General features: G+C 26.4%; 3 protein-coding genes across 3 annotated transcripts; all 3 read left to right on the top strand.

Annotated features, from left to right (window-relative positions):
• Positions 1-196: 196 nt before the first annotated feature.
• Positions 197-2,548, top strand: OCT59_023783 (uncharacterized protein; the record flags this gene model as incomplete). Its single annotated transcript, XM_025312256.2, has 1 exon — positions 197-2,548. One exon carries the CDS (start codon positions 197-199, stop codon positions 2,546-2,548), a length of 2,352 nt encoding a protein of 783 aa, XP_025176738.2.
• A 2,673-nt stretch (positions 2,549-5,221) lies between these two features.
• OCT59_023782 (uncharacterized protein) lies at positions 5,222-5,769 on the top strand (the record flags this gene model as incomplete). Its single annotated transcript, XM_066134955.1, has 2 exons — positions 5,222-5,576; positions 5,708-5,769. 2 exons carry the CDS (start codon positions 5,222-5,224, stop codon positions 5,767-5,769), a joined length of 417 nt encoding a protein of 138 aa, XP_065991031.1.
• Positions 5,770-19,835: 14,066 nt separating this feature from the next.
• OCT59_023781 (uncharacterized protein) lies at positions 19,836-24,109 on the top strand (the record flags this gene model as incomplete). Its single annotated transcript, XM_066134954.1, has 5 exons — positions 19,836-20,096; positions 20,168-20,231; positions 20,306-20,478; positions 20,577-20,913; positions 20,988-24,109. The coding sequence occupies 5 exons, from the start codon at positions 19,836-19,838 to the stop codon at positions 24,107-24,109; spliced, it is 3,957 nt and encodes a 1,318-aa protein (XP_065991030.1).
• Between the last annotated feature and the right edge of the window lie 2,510 nt (positions 24,110-26,619).

Below are 26,619 nucleotides of genomic sequence, written 5' to 3'. Positions count from 1 at the left end.
CATTATCTTAAAAAAACAAGTGAAAAAAAAAAACTTTTTCTGCCGATCGCTCAGACCAAAAAATTAGTGAAAGAAAATTTTGATTTTACAGTTTAACTATATTTTTAACCCATAAATTTTATTACAAAATCACACTCCTCGGCATAAAAAAGTTTTATTTTTGATATAAAAATATACATTTTAATATTTTACAATCATGTCAAATATTACTACTCGTTCAAAAGCTAAAACAGCTGATAAAAGATCTTTAGACGACTCTGAAATTGTTAAAGAAGTTTATTCTGTTGATAAAGATATACAAAACAACACAATAAACGAAGAATTTAATAGGCCCAATAAGATTAGAAACATAGAAACTCTTGATAATACAGAAGCAATGGAAATAGAATTTGAAAAAAATTCTTCTTCGTCTCAATCATCAGTATCACATGACTTAAACAAAGGATCTACAAGTGAACCAATGGAAACAGACAAAGAAAATATTACTCCTTTGAGTGATCAACACAATAACTCTAATCCCAATAAAGGAAAAGCAACGGAGACATTACAAATTGAACAAATTGACTATAACGACTCTGAAACACAAAATTCAGCCACAGAATCTTTTTCAGTTTTCATCGCAAAAGATCAATTTCCAAATGAAGGAAATAACTTCGAGATAAGAAAAAAAATAAGGGACGCATTTTCCAACCATATTAATGATATCAATAAAATCAATTGGGAAAAACACCAATACCTCACAGTCTTTATTATAGAATTTTCTAGAAAAGAAATTTTTGAAAAATACGTTAGTAAACGTCACCTTATTTTAAATGCTATTATACACCCATACGACTCCTCAAACATTGAGGCATATATACAAAGAGATGTAGAAAATCAAGCAAAAAATTCAGTTAAACTAATAGATGTTCCGATATTTTATGAAACTGAAGCACTCTTAAAAAACATAATTAATATAACTGGAAAAGAAATCAAAAATTTTCACTCAAATGAAAAAAAACTTATACAGAAATTTGAGTTTGAAATGAAACGATACAGAAATAACAACCAAGGCCGTAGAAACGGCAGATTTGCCCCCAAACTACCACAATATAAGACAGTATATATTGAATTCAAAACTGCAGCAGGTGCTAAATACTTAATGGACAAAGGATGGTCCTTAGATATTGAAGATTTTAACATTAGAATCTTACCAACTAACAATAATCACGAGGCTTACTTAAAACGTACGTCAAAAGGATATAAAATAACTGGTCTTCCTAATAATACGAACGTAAAAGATATGACTAAAATAATAACCCTCATAAATGGAGAAACTTGTTCAATTCCCAAAGCCAAGACTAGATTTTGTTCTAAAATAGCATACGTCATGGTTGATCCCAAAAATTTTGAAGATAAAATTAAAAAAATCACCGCATTCAATACATCATTATATATTATTCCACTTGATAATAACGTTAAAACTTGTATACAATGTGGCTCACCTGAACACATGATACAAGAATGCAACTCTGAACATACTACTTCGCCTAATGGACAAAAATTCTTCAAACCCATCAATATCCCTCGTAACACTGCCAAAATAGTGGTTAGTAAAAGCATATCGGAAAATTATGGATCTCTTATGAAGATCAATGAAGATTTCAATAGACAAAAAATTTCAAAAACATCAACCAAACCTAATCAACCAACCAATAGAAACTCAAACCAACAACAACAATGGGCCCAACGCCAAATGATTTATAACAATCAACCAATTTCTCCTACACGCCCTAGACAGAATATCAACAATCAACCAAATAATAATAACAATAACAACGATTGTAACTCAACTCAAATTTCTTTCGATATTGCTACCTTAAATGACAAAATGAAATGGGCTGAAAAAATGATTAAAGATTTAGAAAAACAGGTAGACGATCAAAAAAAAGAAATTGAACAACTTAAAGTATTTGCGAAAGAAGTCTCCGCACACAATAATTACGTTAAAGAATCCATGGATAAAATGGTTAATTTCCAACAGACTATGTCTGAAAGAGATATTGTTAAAGACGCTCAACTCAAAGAAATTTTAATTGCAGTCAAAGGACAATCACACCATCAACCTCAAGAATATCATCACCAAGAAGAGCAGTTACAAATACAATACATCCCTGAACAAAATCTGAATCCTCAAATGCAATCGAACCAACCAAGACGAAATTCCAAAGAAGGAAGAATTTCGCCATCATACCAACAATACAATACGCCACAACACAAAATATACCAGTTCAATAACTACAATCAAGAACATCATGAAATGATTAATAGCGAATATTATAACGCTAATTCACAACCGAATGAAGGATGGGACGAAAATTATGGTAGTTCATCATCCTTACATACACCTTCTTCTGCATCTTATAATAATGAAACTGAAGATATATCACAAGAAGAGCGTTTAAGTCAATACGGCAACGAATACAATAACCACGATCAAGACAATGACGTTTCATCACAAGAACAAAGCAAAGGATTTACAGGATATATAAAATCCCTTGTCCGTTAAATTCCATTCAGTACAAGTATATATCTCTCAAACTATCAGGGTGGACTAATGATGGACAACAATATTAATAATACCGATCAGCCTCTAAACCTGATCACTGATTCAAATTCTTTATTTTCTTTATCTCCTTCTCTTTCTTATTCTCAAAATAATTCACAAAATCTAAAAAACTACAAAAAAAATTATTATAATAATTATAAAAATCAAAAAAATAATTCTTCTTATTTTTCTTCTTTTAATTCACATTCGCACATTAATTTTGCAACTTTAAATTTACAAGGATCCTTTGAAAAGAAAAAAAGAGATTTAATTTCATATATGATTGAGGCCGACATTCATTTCTTATTTTTAACAGAAACACATCTAAAAGACTCTAAGAACAAGTCAAACAAAAAATTAAATCCTATTAAATTATCGTACCCTACAAAACACAAAGAACACAAAAATTTTTACATTGTACACAACCCTGCAATTGATCATTCTGCTAGTGGTGTTTCGTGTATAATTTCCTCCCTTTTATACAAACACATTCAAAGGATCGATCATATTCCTGGTCGATTATTACATGTTACTTTCTTTTTCAAAAAACAAGAACAACTACATATAATAGGCTTATATTTACCACCTATTACATCTGCTAAAGACAACGAATCAACTTTAAAAGAGATTATTTCTTATTTAAAAACTTATTTCTTTACAAAAAATAATTACAAAAAAACTATAATCATGGGAGATTTTAATATAAATCCTCATAAATCAAATTCAACTTTTACAAATGTTCAATTAGACGACCCTATAAATTCTAATCACGCGACTTCAGCGTATTATCACAAAAACATTTTAACCATCCTTAAAAATAATCGCTTCAAAGACATTGTCAAATTTTTTAATGATACACCATCTTATACCTTTAGCAATACCTCTGAAAATACGTCTTATATTGATATTATTTTTGTTTCACCAAACTTTTTACCACATTGTTTATTTGGTACTATAGCTACTGAACCAATATGTACTGATCACCGATTAATAGTGATCACTTTGAACAACAAATTTTTTTATTCCCCTAATCAAAATATTTTAAACGATTCTCTCAATGAAATTGAAATGTGTAAAAAGAATTCACTTTCTCATAATGAAAGATATAATTATAAAAAAATAACAAAAGAACAGTGGGTAGACTTTAAAAATTTCGTATGGAATAATTTTCAATCAATTTCGACACGTTCCCAAACACACATTAACCCACAAAAACATGTCAACATTGTTTTTGAAAACATAGTACAAAGTATTCACAAAGCTATAAACGCTATAGGATTTCCTATAATTAAACAAAACATGCATCAATACACTTATTCTTATTCGATTAGAATTTTAGAAAATGATCTTTATTATATAGCATCCCTTATTAATAGATTAGAAAATTATTTTAATCCTAAAACACATCGATCATGATATTATTTCTATGATACCACTTTTTGGGAGGGACCTAAAAAATTAAATCGATTAAAAAGAATCGTTTCAAATTTAGACTTACGAAATTTATCAATTAATACACGTGATGTCGTGTGGCCAACTTTTTTGACTGCTCCTTATTATTTAACTATTTTGAATACTTTAATTAAAATCAAAACATTCATTAATAATTCATTAAATGAACAAATTAGTCATTTTCAAAAAAACAAAATAGAAAAATTTATTAATAGACGTGACGATGATCTAAGACTAAACCAGAAAAGGATGTTAACATCTTTATTAGACCGAGTGCCAGAAAAAATCAAAATGGACAAATTAATATTTAAAGATGAATACGATATCACAACTTTTACAACAGATAAGGATGAAATAGAAGAAAAAGCAATAGACCATTTCAGCAACATTGGTAAAGTAATACAATCACCTTTATCTTATGATCCATCATCACCTTTACGTGAGCCCTGGAAGTCTATATATACGCCTATTAATGTAGCATCACAAGAAAATATTAACAAATTAAATAGATTGATCACAATGGACGAGTTGCAGGAAGCAATTAAAGATTTACCGACAAAAAAGTCTGCTGGACCTAATAAGATCAGCTATGAAATTATTAAACAATTACTTTTACAAATTTTAGAAGTCATTTTATTACTTTTTAATTATATACTTATCAATGAAGTTACTCCAGATCAATTTAAACTCGCTCTCCTTTATCCAATTCCAAAACCCACTTGGTGGAACTACGATATTAATCATACGCGTCCTATTATATTATTAGATTGTTTTCGCAAACTTTTAGTTAAAATTATTAATTCGAGACTTAATTTATATTTAAGCACGAATAACATTCTCCAACATAATAATCAAGCAGGTGTACAAGGAGCATCTTGCAATGAAATTATTTTATACATTCAATCTATTATAGAACATCAAAAAGATACAAATAACCCGTTATATCTTTTACTCCAAGATCTTAGTAAGGCTTACGATAGAATAGATATTCCCTTGCTTTCGTTAGCTTTAAAAAGAATTAACATACCCCCTAATATAATCAAGTTTATAGAAAATCTTTTTATAGGACATCACAATAGAATTATATTAGCTGATACTTTATCTGATCCTTATGAATTAAAATAGGGTATAATTCAAGGAGAAATAATTTCACCGCTCTTATGGGTCATTTATTACGACCCAATGTTCGCCGCCATCAATGATTCCCTATACGATGGATATAAATTACATGCAACGCTCCCGATGAATATTTATCGAAAAGATGATTATCATGAAGAAAAACTAGAGTTAAAATTGATTGGATACCTGGACGATACCACTTGGTTTGCTAATAAAATCGATGACCTAGTAGCCAATTTAGCAATAGCAGATGATTTTTATTCATTAGCTAATATCAAAATCAATAAGGAGAAAACAAAATTATTAACGAATGATAAAACACTTTTAGCAAAAGATGACAAACATATTCCATTTTATTTTGGTAATGATCTTATTAATATAGAGATAGTCCCGAAAAATAGTAATGAAAGAATTTTAGGTATATATGTTAATATCAACAACTCACCAACTTTTACCTACAAAAAGATCAAAAAGATGTTACATTATATTTGTTATAATTTACGAAAGAAAAAAATCACGCACGATCACGTGATTTACATCATTAATAAGGTTCTTCTGCCAAGGATAGAGTATTTAACGCAACATATTTTAGTTCCACCACATATTATTAATGAGTTTAATAGAATTATTAGGTCTATCTACAAGCATTCGTTATCCTTACCAAAGTCTTTTTTTAATTCTGTTATACATAATCCTATTTACCCGAATATATTAAATATTTGGGATTCACAATTGCGCGCTCAAGCGTCTTTATTAAACGCTCAAATTAATAATCCTATAACTTCTCCTTTAATACAATTTCTTATCCTAACATCACAAAATCGATTATGGACAAATGATATTGGTGAAACAACCAAATATTTCCATAAACCTATGAAATTATTTAATAGATTAGAAAATCTTTTATGTATTTTCCACTATTATAATTTATCGTTCTTTCACTCAATTAAATACCATGTTACTGGTGGTGTACATCCTATAAGTTATTTTATTTCAGATCCAAAACAATATTTTAAATTTTTACGTTCTTTAAAACATAAAGATATATTCTTTTTAGACCAAATAATTAGTAATGATGGCGCTTTTTTAAAGACATGGAAAGAAATCAAGAAAACACTCAGATCAAAAAGTGGGCGGCGTCCCAAATGGTATGATTTTTTAAAGGAAAACATCGTACTCAATAATAATACAAATAGACTACAATTTACAACAAATAATAATAACCCTTCACCATCACAAAATTTCACAAGACCTAAAATCATCAAAAGTAACAACCGTAGTTTACCATGCAAAAATCAATGGACAAGCTTTTGGTCTCCCCGTTACTCTGACATTATATATATCAAAATAATAGAAAAATCACACTTTCCTTCAGATGTTCCCAAAGTCTATGGTGAACATCATATTCCTTTTCGCGACCCTATACCACAAGATCCTAGTTTAACCCCTCATTCTATGCCTAATTTACTAATACCTTGCCCAGGTTGTGATTTACATGATTCCTTTTACATAGGAGATATACGTCCACGATGTATTATTAGTTTCCCTTCAAATAATACAATTTCAGTACACGCTAATATATATAGAAAAAATAATAATAGACAAAATAACATTTTTATTGTACACAAATCACACAGTGAAACACGTGCTGATGTTTTTATAGATTACAATGAACGCATTAACCCCAATTTTAGACAAACAGAAAATATTATTCAACATTCTCCTTTGTTTAATAACATTTCACAAAAAAATTTTCAATTAATTAAAACAATTTTATTACCTTTTTCTATTCATAATTTTTTTTTCTCTTTCGCAAATTTAATTTCATCTTTTAATAGTTTAGAGTTTTACACTGATGGTTCTCTGTTAAGATATAATGATTCTTCCATCATGGGTTTTGGATGGATTTTAACTAATGATATTAATTTAGATCTAAAATTTAGTGGAAAAACAGTTGAATGGGCCAGCTCTACTAGAGCGGAAATTTTTGCAATTTTAACATGTTTAATTATCTGTCCACCTAATAGTCACGTGACCATATTTACTGATAGTCAATGTGCGATAGACACGTACTACTCACTTCAACATTATAAAATGACACCTCGAAGATTACAAAAACTCAATAATGTTCTTTTATGGCAAGCGATAAAGTGGATAATCCAATCACTTAATTTAACAATAAAACTCAACAAAGTACAAGCACATTCAGGAAACACTTATAATGATATAGCAGACACATTAGCTAAAGCAGGTTGTGAACAACCGGACATAATATCTATATCACCAGTAGGAGTAAAACCTCAGAAAGGCTATATAAAATTTAATGAAGAGTTTATCATAGATCGTAATATAAGGAAAACATTAAAAAAACCAATCAATTTTAGAAATATCGAACGTCAAATATCGCATCGCTCTCTACATATTATCAAAACATTTACTCTAGAACATCGCATCAATTGGGAATACACACAGTATTGGATGTCTTTTAACCCATTTCACAAGGCAACATCACAAACATATAGTAAACATGTTAGTTGGCGGATGAAATGCTCTAATTACGCCTTACCCACTTTAGACGCTTTAAATAGAAATTACCCAGATATACTAAAAGGTTTTGATACCTGTTTCCTATGTTCTAATTCAACAGAAACTAATGAACATTTCTGGACTTGTTCTGAATCCATAAATATTTTGAAAAATATTTTTAGAAAATACGAATCAATATATAACTCGCTTATCATTAACAACATCAATTATGATAAATTTAAAAATGAAATTCCAACAATAACCGAATCTCCAGTTTTTACTTGTTTTAATTCAAATATCTCAACTATCTTTGACGCTCCAGATCTTCATTGCATATTAATCAATATGATTCCCTTCTCTATTATTAAACCTTTCCAAGACGCAAAAATTTCAAAAAAAGAAATCAAAAAATTACTTTTAACATTCCTTTTCGACTTGCACAAAGATATTTATGAACTTTTATGGAAAGTTCAGACCTCTAAATGGAAACAATATAAATTGGATCTTGGTATTACAAAATCCACCTTCACCAAACGAATTAATACTAGACGGGAACGTAAACGTCAAAATAATTTTGATATATCTCATAATAATCCATTGAATGACAATATACTTAATATTGGATATTCCAATCCTTTTATGACTTCTACTAGAAACTTAGATGATTCTGTTCTTTGGATCTATTTAACTAGTTCGAATTTCAGACATAACCTTCCATGGATTAATTCATTATATTTAACGATAATAGACTCTATTCAATTTGACACCAATTTATTTTATTATAATATATAACCCCTTCGCACGTAGTTGCTTTTAATAGTCTATACTACTCTAGAACTATTGATTTTCTATATATATAATTTTTTTATTTTTAGGTTCTCTCGTTACGGATGGGTCTTTAGGTTTTATTTTTTTCTTTTCCCCATTCGAAGTATTAGCGTAGTTCTAGTAGTTTGAATAGTATTGTTCGAAGGGTGGGGTCCCGTAGGGGATTAATTTCCAAAATTCTATACTAGCCTATTTGTACCATCATGTAAATGATGTTTTACTCTTATTTTGTAATAGTTTTGGGAGTACTACTCTTTTAGTAATAAAATAAAATAAATAAAATAAAATCTTAAAAAAACACATAGAATTGCTCATATGAAATTTGCAAAAAAATATCGATCATGGACAACAGAGGATTGGAGCAAAGTTATCTGGTCTGACGAGTCAAAGTTCATGATATATGGATCAGATGGCAGAGAATATTGCTGGAAAAAACTGGGAGAGCCATTAAGAGACCATCATGTCAAACCAACAGTAAAATTTGGATGGGGTAGTATTATGGTATGGGGATGTTTTACATCTAGTGGCGTTGGTAACATATGCCGAATTTATGGTCATATGGATAGTAATTTGTATCGTCAGATCTTAGAGGAAGACTTATTAGGAACCATCGAGTGGCATGGGATGGATAAAGATAATATTGTCTTTCAACAAGACAATGATCCGAAGCATACTGCACATCTTACAAAACAGTGGCTTGAAGATAATGATATTAGAGTGCTTGACTGGCCGGCGCAATCACCCGACTTCAATCCAATTGAACACCTCTGGAATGAAATGGATCGTCGTTTAAGACGTTTAGAAACACCTATTAGAACACAGGATCAGATGTGGGATGCAATACAAAAAATATGGGTTGAGTTAAAGAATGATGTGTGTAAAAAGTTGGTTGATACTATGCCAGATCGTATAAATGATGTTATTAGAGCTAATGGAGGTTATACAAGGTGGTAAAATGTAGTTTATCAAAATTTTTGTATATTTGGGTTGTTTTTGGGATCTTTATTGTGCAAATAAAAAAAATTTTAATGACAATCAAAAGAAATGCATCACATGTTTGACCAATATTAATAAATTTTTTGACTTTTATTTTATTAATGTATATAAATTTTTTTTACAAATAATAAACTTATCGTTATTAAATTAAAATAAAACATTTTTGTACTGTCATAACCACTGTGTTATGAAAGATCACCATTTTACATTTTTCATTTCGGTGATGCATTACTTTTGACCGCCACTGTAAAAGTTATATGAACATTGTATTTTATAAATATTATACGAAAATTTTGTAAAGAAAATTTACAAAAATTTATAATTGATATAATTAATTAATAATTTAATTTATTATTCTAATTGTTATAAAATAATACATCACATGCTATTTATAGAAGTTTACTTTAATATAATATATATATATTACATTAAGAATATATAAATAAATTATTTAATTATCCAATTCATTATATACTATTTATTTAATGTTATTTGGCATTTAAAAAATTGGTTTATTGAAAAAATATTGATTTTTGGTTTTTTTATTTTTAAAATTGCCAAAAAATTGGATCTTTCAATTATTAATATATTAAATATATGTGGAAGTTACATATATAAATATACCTATCTAGTATTTAGTAGTAAATTAAATATATGTGAAAGTTACATAAACATATTGGTATTTGGTATTTAAAATTATTTTATTAATTAAAATATTTTTTTTATTATTAGATACAAATTATTTTAAATATTATTAGAAAATTAAATGATTTGATTCTTTTAATTATTAGTATATTATTATATCTATAGAAGTTGAATAAACATATCTATTTAATGGAATTTAATATTTAAATTATTTTATTAATATAAAATTTAATTTTTGTTTTGTTTTTATTTACAGTATTTTTTTATTTTTTTATTTTTACCGTATTTTGCGGTATATAAGCACCCCTTTTTTGCACTTGATGCTGGCCAAGATCCTCATAATTTTGGCCAAAATCGCCATAATTCTGGCCAGGGGTGCTTACTTTCGGGGGTGCTTACTTACCGCAAAATATGGTATTCATTTTTTATTAGATACAAATTATTTTAAATATTGTTAGAAATTGGATCAACAAAATCATTTATTAAAAAATTTGGATTTGCAAATAATTGCAGTAAATGTTTATCAGTACATTTCGCAAATCCAAATTTTTTTTAATGAATGATTTTGTTGATCCAATTTCTAACAATATTTAAAATAATTTGTATCTAATAAAAAAATAAAAATAAAAAAATAAAAAAATAGTAAATAAAAACAAAACAAAAATTAAGTTTTATATTAATAAAATAATTTTAAATATTAAATTCCATTATTAAATAGGTATGTTTATCTAACTTCCATAAATATATAATGTACTAATAATTAAGAATCAAATCCTTTAATTTTCTATCAAATTTTAAATAATTTAGATCAAATAAAAAAATAAAATAAAATTAAAATAAAATCAATGTTAATTGCCAAATTACATTAAATAGATTAATAAATAAGTATATTTATTTAACTTCCATAAATATGTAATGTATTAATAATTAAAAGAGCCAAATCATTTAATTTTCTATTAATTTTTGAAATAATTTGGATCAAAATCATCAAATAAAAAAAAATTAATAAAATCAAAATTAATCAATGTTAATTGCTAAATTACATTAAATAAGTATGTTTATTTAACTTCCATAAATATGTAATGTATTAATAATTGAAGAATTTAAATTTCTGACAATTTTTAGATCTAATAAAAAAAGTAAATAAAAAACAAAAAAATTAATGATTTAATTAATAGCATAATTTTTAAATAATAATTAAAAGATTTAATTTTCTGCATTTTTGAAATAATTTGTATTTAATAGTAAAAAATAAAAACAAAAAATCATTTTTTAAATGTTAAATAACTTAAATTTACAATAAAAAAATTTTTTTTTGGTTAAAATATACCAAATTGCTAAAAGTTAAATTGCATTAACTTGTCAACAAGTAATTGTAAAAAAATAATACACAGCTTGTTGGATTGTATTGAGATGTATTAAATGGTAGGAGTTTTATACCTTTAGGATTAATAAATAATAAGATATTTACATTGTTTGAAAAGAATTTTTTTGAATTCTTAAATATTTCCAAATGCCAATAACTTTCCATCTATTGATGATATAAACCACAATTTAACGATTTAACATGTCTTGATGAGACAAAGCTAACAAGTTATAATTTATTTTTTCTATGATCACTGGATTATGATAAATTGATGCAATTTATAATATTTGCATTTATAATGCTGACCAAATTTGCAAACGGACATTTATGTCCGTTTTATAATTCCGGCCAAATTTTGCTGGGCGAAATTATCTTAATTCTGGCCAAATTAATGTGTAACCTTGAAAAAATTTTTGCCTTTTTTATAGTTACAAGGTGGTACAAAATGTACATTAATGCAATCCTTGACCATGAGTTTATAAGTAAATATCCGGTCAAAAGTTATAAAATTGCCTTATTTGTAATTAAATGTTGGTAAGTTGTTTGGACCAATCAGATCTCGTGGGCTAATCTGGCCCATGGGCAGTTTATAAGCTAGGATGTAGTGCACGCCCACTTAGCTTAAAAACTATGTCGATCATTTGGCTGGGGTGTAAGCATCACATATAGGGCCAATAGGGGTTTTACCTTTATAGAAATACCATCCAGATAAAGATCTAAAATTGAAAAAAGTAAAATCTTAATAACAGAAGGCTAGTAATTAATAAATTCTATTATATTTCTCTTTTATTAATACTGCTTATTCATTGACGGAAATGTTCTGAGGTCATCTGATTAATAATTCTGATAAGATAACAAAGAAAATGGTTTTAAACCAGAGAAAAATTCCTTAAATAAAAAATTTATTTTATAACTGTGAAATACAGGGCTGATAATTTGATGAAACTTTATCACTCTTGGGTATGTATGGGTGATTTAAAAAAAATTCTTTTTCTATCTTGTGAAAAAAGATTTAAAACAATATAAAATTTTTTTGTATTGTAAAAATAAAACTTAATAATAAAGTGATTACACCAATTTCTCTGGTTATTCAATTATCAAATGGTTTTGATTAAAGAGTTTTGCTAACTTGCCCCCTGGGTTAAATAACCCAGGTTAAATCACCCCCCCTAACAATTTATATTTTACACCAATCAATTTTTATTGGTTAATTTAATTTATTTTCATTACTGAAAAATTTGCAACACTTTGATTAAATGTTTTTGAACTATTATAGTACAAAAAAATTTTGCAAATAAAAGTTTATTAATTAGAAAAAACTATCAAATTCATACTTTATTTATTTTTAACAGGACTAGTAATTATGGTACATATACACAGAAAAATACATGACAATAACACAAAGCAAACAGAAGAACAAAGCTATAAGAATAAAGAATGAAACTCATGAAAAAAGTTAAAGAATGAAATGATGATGAAACCTATGAAATCAAAAAGTAAAATTCATGACATTGAAAAGTAAAACATATTAAGTCAAAGAGCAGCATAGAGTAAAGAAAAGATAGTTAGTAAAGAATAAAATTTAGAAAATAAAACAAGAACCTAAAGACTAAAGAATAAAAAAAGATACCCACTATAAAGAAAAAGAAAAAACCCCATAATTAAGTTTAAGAGTAAACCCATAAAAAAAATTAATGACCAAATAAAAACAAGTTAAGAGCAAAATGTGTCACATAATGTTGAAGAGAAAGGAGTTAAAGAACAGCGTAAAGAAAAGAAAATATAGTTAAGTAAGGAACAAAATTAAAAAACATAACCAACAAAAAAAGAGAACGTACCTTTTTAATGTGTTAAGATATAATAGCCCTGTTCATTTCTGTTCTGTTCTGTTCTGTTCCGATTTTTACCAAAGTTTTTAGCCAATCAAATTCATTTAAAAATCGGAACAACAACCGGAACAACGGATTAAAAAAATTGATGATCCGAGTGTTCCGAAATTTGAAAATGCAATACATGCTTTAATATGGTTGGCTAGAAATAAACGGAACAGATTGAACCCGATTTTTCTACTCAATTTATGCCTTTTTTTAATTGGCTAAAATTAATTACACTAAAATCGGAACAGAACAGAACAGAACAGAAATGAACAGGGCTAATATTCTATTAGAAACTGTAAAACCTGGAAGAGCCTAAAGACCTAAAAAAAATGTACTAAGAAAAAAAAAAAAGAAAGGGGAAGGAAAAAATGAAAAAAATAATATAAACAGATAGTGTAACTATAAATATTAGTTAGTCCAATCAAATTTATCACATGATGGGATGAATAATTCATATAATTATATAAAATTTACTAGTAGGTTAAATCACCTGGGTTAAAATTAGTCTTATACTTGATTAAAAGTTCTATGATCAATATATTGTTCAAATAAGCAATATTTTTTACTCATATGATTAAATTAGAAATTTAAAACATTTTTAGGTTACCAAGAGGTTATTTGATCAATTTCTTGTATAATTTATTTATTTATTGTAAATCAAGAGATACATTTTAACAAGGATAAATCGTAAAAATGAAAGACCTAATAATATAATACCATCCAGCAAACGCCAGACCTATCAAGTTATTTCTAGAAGATCTCAACTGGAACACGTCCCAACCAGTTAAGAAGAAACAAAATTAAATAAACAAATAAAAATAATGTACTGGGGAAAAAGAATATGACCAAAAAGGAATAAAAATAAGGGTAGGAAAAAAGCTAAAGCTAAAAAAAAATCTGGGACCACACTACAACTACTTACAAAACACCTAAACTACTCCTTATAAATTCTCCCACATCCTACCGTAGGATCCTACATAACAAATAAAAGAAGGGTATCAGAATCATTCTTTAATTCAAAGAGTCCGCCTTCTTGTACTTGAGGATTTTGCTTGAAATCTAAGAGAGGAGATTCAGGATTAATTTCAACAAAGACCGTGTAATCAATTTCTTGTATAATTTCTCCATTATCACTTTAACCAAAATATTGTCTAAATGCCCATATGATATTCAGGACTCAAGATTAGAAAAAGATATTTATTAAATTACTAATTAATCAAATCATAATAATCTTATCCAATAGGATAAGATAAGGATGAATTTAATGATCAGTAATGCTTACTGGGTTAAGCCATCAATAATAAATTACTATGTATGTAAACTATTTAGCATATTAACATATCAATAGTAGTTTGGTTATTTCTAATATCTCTATCCAATAACCATGCTATTATGCAGATGTTCAAGATCATGCTTCCTCATGTAGTTATATTATGGTTATTAATATGATATAATTTTAATAAATGTGAAAAATATCAATATTCAGATTTGTCTTTACCTCACCTCAAAAATAAAACTGATTGGCCTGATTTTTGGCCATCAGTATTTGAGCATAAGAGCACTTGTACTGCTCTTTTTTAACTTTAAGCTAACATTTACCATTTTTGAAGAGGCTTTGCATTTATTGAAAATGGGCCATGAGATCATGATAAAATAGAATGAAACATTATGGTGACTTTCAAAAATGTCTTTGTTTAATTTAGTATTTTTTGTACCATTCGTAATCTTTGCAATTGAACTTGATTAATTATTAGCACTTTACAAAAGTACTTTACAAAGGATATATAAATAATCAGAAGGTTTGAAGTTGAAGTTAAAATATAAAACCTGGCAAGAAATTATATAATATATTACTTTTATTGAATAAATTGTTTATTTATTTGCAGAAATCTGCCTATGTGGTTAAGTAATCACCATTAAATCATTATCCAATACGTGTATCAAGAATACGTTACATGCATTTTTAAATAAAAACTTTGGGATGCATACTACCACGTTATATAAAAAAACAATGTAATTTATTATTATAAAAAAAATTTACTACAATGAATATGATTCAAAATAATATAACAAAAAATATTAATTTGTTAAAATAACTCAACCTTTCGTTCCTATAATGAAAAATAAATTCAAGCTATGATACATGGGTTTTGATTTTTAAGAACAAAAACTTTTATCATCTGATCACGCATCAAATTTTGTATCAGTTTACATATTATAACAAATAAATACTATTTGGATAAAATCAATGCATTTATTCTTATTAATAATTTTTAAATGGTAAAATTTCTCTGTTCATCACGTGACATAATTTTAGAGCAATTTTATTGGGTAAACACAAAAAAATTAATATTTGAGAATAACAATCGCGAATAAATTATTACACAATTTTTAAAACATCGCCACCAATCCATACTATTCTAATTTCTAAAGAGAGAGTGTATAGTTTTCTGAAAATTTCAGAATTTTTTTTGGAAAAATATATAATTATAAAAAATATCAATAGAAAAAATCAAATAAAAATCCATTAAAAAAATTGAGAATGTGTGTTGATCGTATTTATTCAATAATTCAATATACAGCTAATTATAAATTGTCAAATAAATAAAAAAATTCTTACTAAAACAATATATATATATATATATATATAATAAAAATACACTAACAATATAATCTATTATAACGCAATAAAAAAAACTATTTAGTAAAGCAATATAATATAAAATCAATCTAATTAAAAAAATTGAGTCATATTTAGATTACCCATATAAATAATTTGAATTGTGTAACATTGAAAAGTGTGATATTCTTGCGCCCGATCTATATGAGGCGCCATGCTGTTCAAAAGTCTGGGGTTTAAACCCCAGATCAAATCCCAGATTTATCCGGGGTGAAAATGGATTAATCCATATTTCATCCCAGATTTTCCTATATTTCACCCCGGATTTGATCCATATTTTATCCCGGATCTGATCCACATTTTACCCCAGATTAATTCCTTAAAATTCACCAAAAATTATATCACACCCAATTGTCAAACCCCGGATTAATCCATATTTCATCCCAGATTTGATCCATATTTTATCCCGGATTTGATCTATATTTTATCCCGGATTTGATTCTATATTTTATCCCGGATTTGATTTATCCCAGATTCAATTTTATCCCAGATCTGATCTATATTTTATCCGGATTATATTTTATCCTTAGACTATATCACAGGTTTTAAGTCATGTGATCAGATTTTTTTGTTTATGAGATCATTTTAGAAACCTCTCTTATAACTTTAAAATAAAGTAAAATTTCTATTAAAGTTTACATGAGATGTTTTGAATAGAGATAAAGATGACCCTGAAATTAGATTTTCCAAAATTCTGAACCCATAATCCGTAATTCCAAACTTCTGAAATCTGAAATTCCAGCCAAAATTGAAATTAAATATGTAAATTCAGCCGGAATTATGCACTTAATTCCAGCAGGAACTATTGAATTTCGATTTTGGCTGGAATTACGGGTTCATTAATTTTAATTATGAATTAATTTTGGCAGAATTTCAGATTTCAGATTTTTGTTAAATTAATTTCAAATTTCAGGGCTATCCTTAAATATAGAGATTACATGATTTTAAATTATTACCAGATGTCATACCCTTTACGCTTAATTTCAGCCAAGTGCCAAGTTTGTAATGCTGGTTCCATTCTCACGTTATATCATATGACCAAAATTTTAGGTAAGTTTTCAAAAAATATTTTTCAAAAATAAAATTATTTTTTTTTCATTTTTATAGGAACTGACATTACACTTATTGAAATTTTGGTTCTAATAAAATTGGAAAATTATACATAAGGTTATATGACTTTTTAAAAGGAAAATTTTTATATCAATCATTTGGTATTATTTATTTTATTTCTCTTATCTAACAATTTTATAATTAGAAGGCAAAAAAAAACCAAGCCCTTTAGATAAATATAAACAATAAATATTTTTAGATTACATAGGGGAGAAAATTTGTTGGTATTATTGAAAAAATATTTAGTATTATAATAATCATATATATAATTCATATTTAAAGTTTAAACATCCTATATATAAATAGAAACTTTATTATAAAAAATTTTTTTAAATTTTATTTTCAGAATTTTTCTAACTATTACTGGAGATGATGATCACCAGGTGACTGAAATTATGATAATCAACCAGCATTAAAAAATATAATGCCAGTAAAAATTGATAATTCTGGCTAAATGAAAATAATTACCTGGTAATTTGAAGTAAAAAACTTATTTTCATACATTTTTTATAAATAAATATGTTGAAAAATATTTTGAGATTTTTTTAAAAATTTATTATTAACCTATTAACAGGCTGATTAAAATAAATTATTTTTATTATTTATTCAGTGCAATACCTCTATAATAGGTATCTCTTGTATTTTATATGATGATCTAATAATTAGAATTTTATAAAATTTTATCATTAAATAGTTTTTAATAAAATAAATTGATTAAGTAAAAAGAGCAGCGTAAGGAGAATTTAATTTTATTGGTTGATCGGCAAGAATTCTAACTGGCTAAAATCAATAATTGACTTCGTAATGTTGGATTTATATCACCAGGATAAAATCAAATATAGATAAAATCAAATCCGGGATAAAATATAAATCAGATCCGGGATAAAATATGGATTAATCCGGGGTAAAATATGGATTAAATCTGGGATGAAATATGGATTAATCCGGGGTTTGACAATTGGGTGTGATGTAATTTTTGGTGAAATTTAAGGAATTAATCTGGGGTAAAATGTGGATCAGATCCGGGATAAAATATGGATCAGATCCGGGATAAAATATGGATCAAATCCGGGGTGAAATATAGGAAAATCTGGGATGAAATATGGATTAATCTATTTTCACCCCGGATAAATCTGGGATTTGATCTGGGGTTTAAACCCCAGACTTTTGATCAGTATGGCGCTTCATAGATCTATTTCGTATTTATCATATCATCTTAATTAAGAAAATCTTTAAACTGATACATTTCCGGTTAATTAAATTTTAACTGGATTTGTTTTTATTCTAATAAATTAATACTAACAAAAAAAAGTATATTAATTGCGGTTATTACCACTCTCTTAGTTACCACAACTAACCATTTCTATTGGATTTTACCGTAAAAACTGAAACTACCTTTTTAATCTTTTTTATTAATTTTTTATCCCTTCGGTTAACTTTAACCAAAATTTTTTCTTATTCTTTTTTTATTATATTTTTATTGGATCGGAATTTATCAAAATTTTTGGAATTTTTTTTTAACCCAAAAGAATATTATTATTCTTTTTTAGTTTAGATCGGATCAAAACTATAATCAAATTAGAACTATGTCCTACAAATTTTTTGATGTTGATGAGATTTTTTTTTGTCAATGATATTGTTTCTGACTAATAAATTCGTGTAAAAATTTTTTTTTTAGTATCAACAAATTTTTTTTTAGTTAGTTTGTTAATATTATATAGTAATACTACTACTCCCGGTGCGAAGAAACGGGCAACTGCTAGTAGTATAATAAAATAAAAATCAATGAAAATCAATTCATTGGTGATTAGTAATTACTTAATACAAAATGATCTACCAATTACTGCAACTTGTTGATCATTTTTTGGTTTAATTATTCCTGACGAAAAAAAATTTATTTGTTTAATTTTTTATATAATCTTTTTTTCTTATGATTTCCAAAATTTTATCTCATAATTTTTAGCAAAAGAAGTATCCTATATCAGTGTTGGCACTTGGCCGTTTGGCCGGGGTTGGCCATTTGGCCGTTTGGCCAGTTTGGCCGGCCAAACTGGCCAAAAAAATCTTTGGCCGCGGCCAAATGCCAATACAGCCTTAATAAAGTATTAGTATTTTGTTTTTTGGCCAAAATTTGGCCGGGGTTGGCCATTGGCCGTTTTGCCATTTTGGCCGGCCAAATCGGCCAAAAAAATTCTTGGCCGCGGCCAAATGCCAACACTGCTATATAAGTGTAATATGACCCTTGGGTAGGTGACGCGTTAACGTCATCATGGAATAAAACGAAAGGACAGTTTAACGTTAATTAACGTTAACGTTAATATAAGATTGATTTTTGAGTGATTTTCTTTTACTGATCCCCTATATTTAGCTAATTATATAATACGCTTATACTAACTTTGATTTAAGCTTTTAATCGTCAGCCAACAAATCTTTTAGTGATGTAATTACACTTAAAGAACCAAATCAACCAATTATATTCTCGTTTATAAAAGTATCATTATGAAATGATCGACAGGTTACTTTCATGCACAATTACGTTTTGTGATACCAGTAGCTTATAAATAAGCGAACTTTAAATTGTATTAAAAAAAAAAATATTTAAATTATTTAATTATTTAACTTCGTCAATAAAAAGTTAATAAGTCAATTATGTCTAATAACACTGAAACTAATATACCTATAGGATTTACTGAAAATTCTAACAATGAGTGGGTTAATTGGATTGAAGAAGCTGTTGCGAAAAATTACTTTAAATATTACGAATTCGATAATTTTAGAAATGTACAAAAAATTGGTTTTGGAGGGTTTGGGGAAGTTTATCGTGCGAACTGGAAAAGTTCTCGTAATTATTTGGCATTAAAATCTTTCCCTGATTTCAACGACGTCACAATTAAAGAGATCGTTAAGGAGGTAATAATATAATATTTTTTTACGTTATAATTTATATGTTTCATATGTTTCTAATTTAAAATTCTATTTAGCTTAAAATTCAACGTGAAGTGGATTTTCATGAGAATATTATTCGTTTCTTTGGCGTTACAATAGGTACGTACAACATGCTTTCTTATCATATATAATTTTCTGTATAATCTAAATTAAATAATTTTTTTTTTGTAAAGAAAATTCAAAAAAATATTGGTTAGTAATGGAATATGCAGACGGTGGTACTCTTCGAGAATATTTGAAGAAATGTTTTGATAATCTTACCTGGGATAATAAATTTGATATGGCATTTCAATTGGCCAGTGCTATATTATGCTTACATGATGAAGAAATTATTCACCGTGATCTGGTAATTTTGTTTTCATTTTACAATTTCATATTTTATAGTTTATCATATCTGTTGAATAATAATTAATAAATTTATGGTTATTTATTAATATAAATTAGCATTCCAAAAACGTATTAGTTCATCAAAATATGATTAAATTGGCTGATTTTGGTCTATCAAAGAGAATTGAAGAATCATCTAACTTCCGTTCTTCAAAATTATTTGGAATAATGCCTTATATTGACCCAAAAAGTTTTAGTAATGGAGATTATAAATTAAATGAAAAAAGCGATATTTATAGTATTGGAGTACTTTTATGGGAGATATCTAGTGGTAAACCTCCTTTTTATACTGAAGGTAAACCATATGATATTTGTTTAGCACTTAGTATATCACAAGGCTTTAGAGAGACGCCCATTCCCGATACACCTATAGATTATTTAAATATTTATACTGGTAAATATAATTAGTATATAATCTTATGATTTGTTTTATTATTATTTAATCTAATTAATATGTATATTTTTTAGATTGTTGGAATAATGAACCAGATAATCGTCCAACTATCAATCATGTAGTCTCTAAATTAAATGAAATTATTCTAAAAAACAGTAAGAATACTATGATTATAGAGGATTCTTCATCAATGGATTCTTTGTCAAATGATTCTCATACAAACATCCAATTAGTATCAAATAAACAGCAACTTAATTTGGATGCCTTTAAAAGTTTAACACATGATGAATTATCCAAATTTATTCAAGATTTTAATGAAATTTTATTAAAGGATTCTTTATTAAATGATTCTCATACAAACATCCAATTATCAAATAAACAGCAACTTAATTTGGATGCCTTTAAAAGTTTAACACATGATGAATTATCCAAATTTATCCAAGATTTTAATGAAATTTTACCAAAGGATTCTTTATTAAATGATTCTCATGCAAACATCCAATTATCAAATAAACAGCAACTTAATTTGGATGCCTTTGGAAGTTTATCACATGGTGAATTATCCAAATTTATTCAAGATTTTAACAAAATGAATACTGAAGACATGGAACCTTTAATGTTATTAAACAATAATTTTATGATACGAACTGATGAAATGGTTAAACTTTCTAATAAGATATGGATAAATGTAGATAGACAAAACATTTATAATTATCTTAACAATCATAATATTACTTCACAAGAAATATATATTTGGCTATTAAATAATCAACATTACTCAAATTCTATTGCTTTACTTGGAGATTTTAATTATTTAGGAATTGAGATTGAAGTTGATGAAAATAAGGCATTTGAATTATATCGAAAGGCAGCAGATTTAGGAAATATTATAGCTCAATATAATCTTGGATGTTGTTATGAAAAAGGAATTGGAACTGATATTGATAAGGAGAAAGCATTTAAATTGTATCAAAAGGCAGCAGATTTAGGATATATTATAGCTCAATATAATCTTGGATGTTGTTATGAAAAAGGAATTGGAACTGATATTGATAAGGAGAAAGCATTTAAATTGTATCAAAAGCTGGCAGATTTAGGAAATGCAGATGGAATAAATAATTTAGGATATTGTTATAAAAACGGAATTGGAACTGATATTAATAATAAAAAGGCATTTGAATTATATCAAAAGGCAGCAGATTTAGGAAATATTATAGCTCAATATAATCTTGGATGTTGTTATGAAAAAGGAATTGGAACTGATATTAATAATGAAAAAGCAATTGAATTATATCAAAAGGCAGCAGATTTAGGAAATTCATATGGAATAAATAATTTAGTAGATTGCTACAGGAAGGGAATTGGAACTGATATAGATAATAATAAGGCATTTGAATTATATCAAAAAGCAGCAGATTTAAGAAATTCACATGAAATAAATAATTTAGTAGATTATTACAGGAAGGGAATTAGAACTTATATAGATGATAATAAGGCATTTGAATTATTTCAAAAAGTAGCAGATTTGGGAAATTCATCTGGAATAGATTGTTTAGGATATTGTTATCAAAATGGAATTGGAACTGATATTGATATGGAGAAAGCAATTAAATTGTATCAAAAAGCAGCAAATTTAGGGAATTCATATGGAATAAATAATTTAGGATATTGTTATCAAAATGGAATTGGTACTGATATAGATAATAATAAAGCATTTAAATTGTATCATAAAACAGCAAATTTAGGGAATTCATTTGGAATAGCTAATTTAGGATATTGTTATCAACATGGAATTGGAACTGATATTGATAAGGAAAAAGCATTTAAATTGTACCAAAGGGCAGAAGATTTAGAAAATGCATTTGGAATAAATAATTTAGGACTTTGTTATAAAAATGGAATTGAAACTGATATTAATAATGAAAAGGCATTTAAATTATTTCAAAAGGCAGCAGATTTAGGAAATACAAATGGAATAAATAATTTAGGAGATTGTTATAAATATGGAATTGGAACTGATATTGATAAGGAGAAAGCATTTAAATTGTATCAAAAGACAGCAGATTTAGAAGATGTAAATGGAATAAATAATTTAGGAATTTGTTATCAATATGGAATTGGAACTGATATTGATAAGGAGAAAGCATTTAAATTGTATCATAAAGTAGCAAATTTAGGGAATTCATATGGAATAGCTAATTTAGGATATTGTTATCAACATGGAATTGGAACTGATATTGATAAGGAAAAAGCATTTAAATTGTACCAAAAGACAGCAGATTTAGAAGATGCAAATGGAATAAATAATTTAGGATTTTGTTATAAAAATGGAATTGGAACTGATATTAATAAAGAAAAGGCATTTAAATTATTTCAAAAGGCAGCAGATTTAGGAAATACAAATGGAATAAATAATTTAGGAGATTGTTATCAATATGGAATTGAAACTGATATTGATAAGGAGAAAGCATTTAAATTGTATCAAAAGACAGCAGATTTAGAAGATGTAAATGGAATGAATAGTTTAGGATATTGTTATCAATGTGGAATTGGAACTGATATTAATAAGGAGAAAGCATTTAAATTGTATCATAAAGCAGCAAATTTAGGGAGTTCATATGGAATATTTAATTTAGGATATTGTTATCAATATGGAATTGGAACTGATATTGATAAGGAGAAAGCATTTAAATTGTACCAAAAGGCAGCAGATTTAGAAGATGCAAATGGAATAAATAATTTAGGATTTTGTTATAGAAATGGAATTGGAACTGATATTAATAATGAAAAGGCATTTAAATTATTTCAAAAGGCAGCAGATTTAGGAAATACAAATGGAATAAATAATTTAGGAGATTGTTATAAATATGGAATTGGAACTGATATTGATAAGGAGAAAGCATTTAAATTGTATCAAAAGACAGCAGATTTAGAAGATGTAAATGGAATAAATAATTTAGGATTTTGTTTTAAAAATGGAATTGGAACTGATATTAATAAAGAAAAGGCATTTAAATTATTTCAAAAGGCAGCAGATTTAGGAAATACAAATGGAATAAATAATTTAGGAGATTGTTATCAATATGGAATTGGAACTGATATTGATAAGGAGAAAGCATTTGAATTATTTCAAAAGGCAGCAAATTTGGGGAGCAGCATGGCTCAATATAATCTCACTTTGATGTCATTGTTATAAAAAATCTGCATTACAGAGGGATAAAATTTTTTATGTGTAATTCAAACATATTATGTAATCTAAATACAGTGACACCTCTATAAGTGCACCCTCTATAAGTGCACGCACTATATAAATTCTCTTTAAGTGCACGGTGGACCTGATCCCAACTTATAAGAGCTCTTAATATTTTACTCTCTATAAATGCACACCCTCTCTAAGTGCACATTCTACTATTTTTTTACTATGGTCCCAAGGGGTGTGCACTTAGAGAGGTGTCACTGTATGTATATTCAAATATAATTACTAAATAAATTTCAACATTCTTATATAGTTATAATTTTATAAAAATAAGAATTATTTAACAGTATTACAGTAATATATCAGATATACAGTCATTTGTTAAAATTAAAAATCATATGAGAGATTTTTTATATATTTTAAATTCAATTTGTATCAGCTGAGATTTAAATATCTTTTTTATATTCAAATCATATTGTACGTTTCAAATAATTATAGTTCAAATGGAAGTTTTATATTTTTATCCAAATATTTAAAGTAAATAATTTAAAATATTATTGATATTAATAATTAGTATTTCATTGTTTGTTTTTTTACTTTAAGTACTGTATAAAAAATATCATTGTTGCCAATTCTGCTCACAAATAATAAAATTTATTATTAATTGATTCATAAAAAGAAGTAAATATTTAAAGAGATACTCAATATTTTTTTAAAAAAAATATAAAGAATTTATATCAAGGTTACAATATTTTATAATCAATAAAGAAAACCAAATCTATATTTTATATAAATTTGTTTCCTAATTTCTTTTATTAAACTGATCTATTTATTACACAAACAGATTATTTAGATAAAAGAATTACATTGTCTTTCATTTTTCTTTGACGGTTTCTATCTGACTATCAGACTCGGGTACAAAAAGATAATTTATTTTTTTTTGAAATGAATAAATCAATAGGAAAGACTTTCTTGGTGATGACGTCAAATTTTTCCAATTTTGCCAAATACTTTTCTACATGCTCTACAAATTAAAATTAAATGTATTAATATAACATATTATAAAGAGTGGAAACTTTGTGTCACAATAACTTAAATATTAATTATATTATATTAAGATATAGGATTACGAACACAATATCAGGATGTTCGATAAACAGAAAAGAATTTAGATTAAAGTACTAGTCGCAGCAGGTGAATTTTTGGACTTTAAAGAATATGTACTTACAAGATATTATATAAATTATTATTTAACTAAAAGTTTAAGGAGTCATTATGAAATCTTTACTCTTTCAGCCAAATGTATTATTAAAGGTTTTGTAAACTACATAAAAAATGTCAGATGAGTACAACGGAATTAGCAAATCACTTAAGAAAATACTGGCCGAAATAATCAAAAAAAAACTAAACGTAATTTTTAGTCAATTATGAAGTTTTGCACAAAAACTTTATGTAATTTTAATAAATAATTTTTTTAAAATAAAATTAAATCATTATTAAAAATTAAATATAACCTGATTGATCAATTTTCAAATAATGTAATACATCGTATTTAGCAGTCTTCACACCGGATTATATATGAATTTACAATATTTTTGGCAAAATTGCAATCGGGATTTTACAGCAAATTGTTAAAAAATTTTATAAAATTTGTAATTTGTTTATATAATCTATTTTTTTTATTTGAAATAGTATAGCGAAATATAAACAATAGAGTATTTAAACTCTGTTATAATTTTAAGCTTTATGAGTATTTTATTTCATATTTAAAATATGTAACTTTGCTTTAGTTTTAAGTAATATAAAAAAGTAACAAATTTTGATCGTCCATCTAGCAATAATTTCTTTAGATTCTTGGAGAAATTTAATAAATTTAATTTCAATATTACTAAAAATTTATCATTAGCTACAAATATAGTCTAATATTTGGTCAATTGACGTAGGTTTATTCTTAAATTATTAATTTTAACTAAAGGACTCTTAAGTAATTATAAATAAAATTGGTTAAGCCACAATATCAAATAATCATCAGCCACACTATTTTCTCTTTTTTTATTTAAAAAATAATAATTTTTGACTTGAACTATTTAAAATAAATGACAAAATTTTTAAACTAAGGCGTAATTTTAAATAAAAATAAAATCCTAATTGTCACGATGTTTTCTTATGAAATGAATAACTAGAATCATGAAAACATTGTATTGTCAATTTGACATCATACCATCATATATTTTTATATGTTGCACAATTTAAAATAAACTTTATTATCCCTGATCGGCACCATTTACACGATTATGCAAATGTAGTTATACCTGCTGGGTAGTAAATTTTATATGTATTTATTTATCCGTTTTCTAGGAAATTTTGCGGTAAAAATTAACTATTGATTATACTATAATGGGACTGATTTGAAAATTTGAGTAATTCGGAAAGATTTGCATTTTCCAAATGAGAAAAATTTTCTTTTAATTTATTTGTAATCTCAATATTATTTTTCAAGTGTAATAGTA

The sequence above is a fragment of the Rhizophagus irregularis genome, chromosome 4, assembly GCF_026210795.1.
Source record: "Rhizophagus irregularis chromosome 4, complete sequence".
Taxonomy (NCBI): Eukaryota; Fungi; Glomeromycota; class Glomeromycetes; order Glomerales; family Glomeraceae; genus Rhizophagus; species Rhizophagus irregularis.
This window is presented reverse-complemented; position numbering and strand designations above follow the sequence as displayed.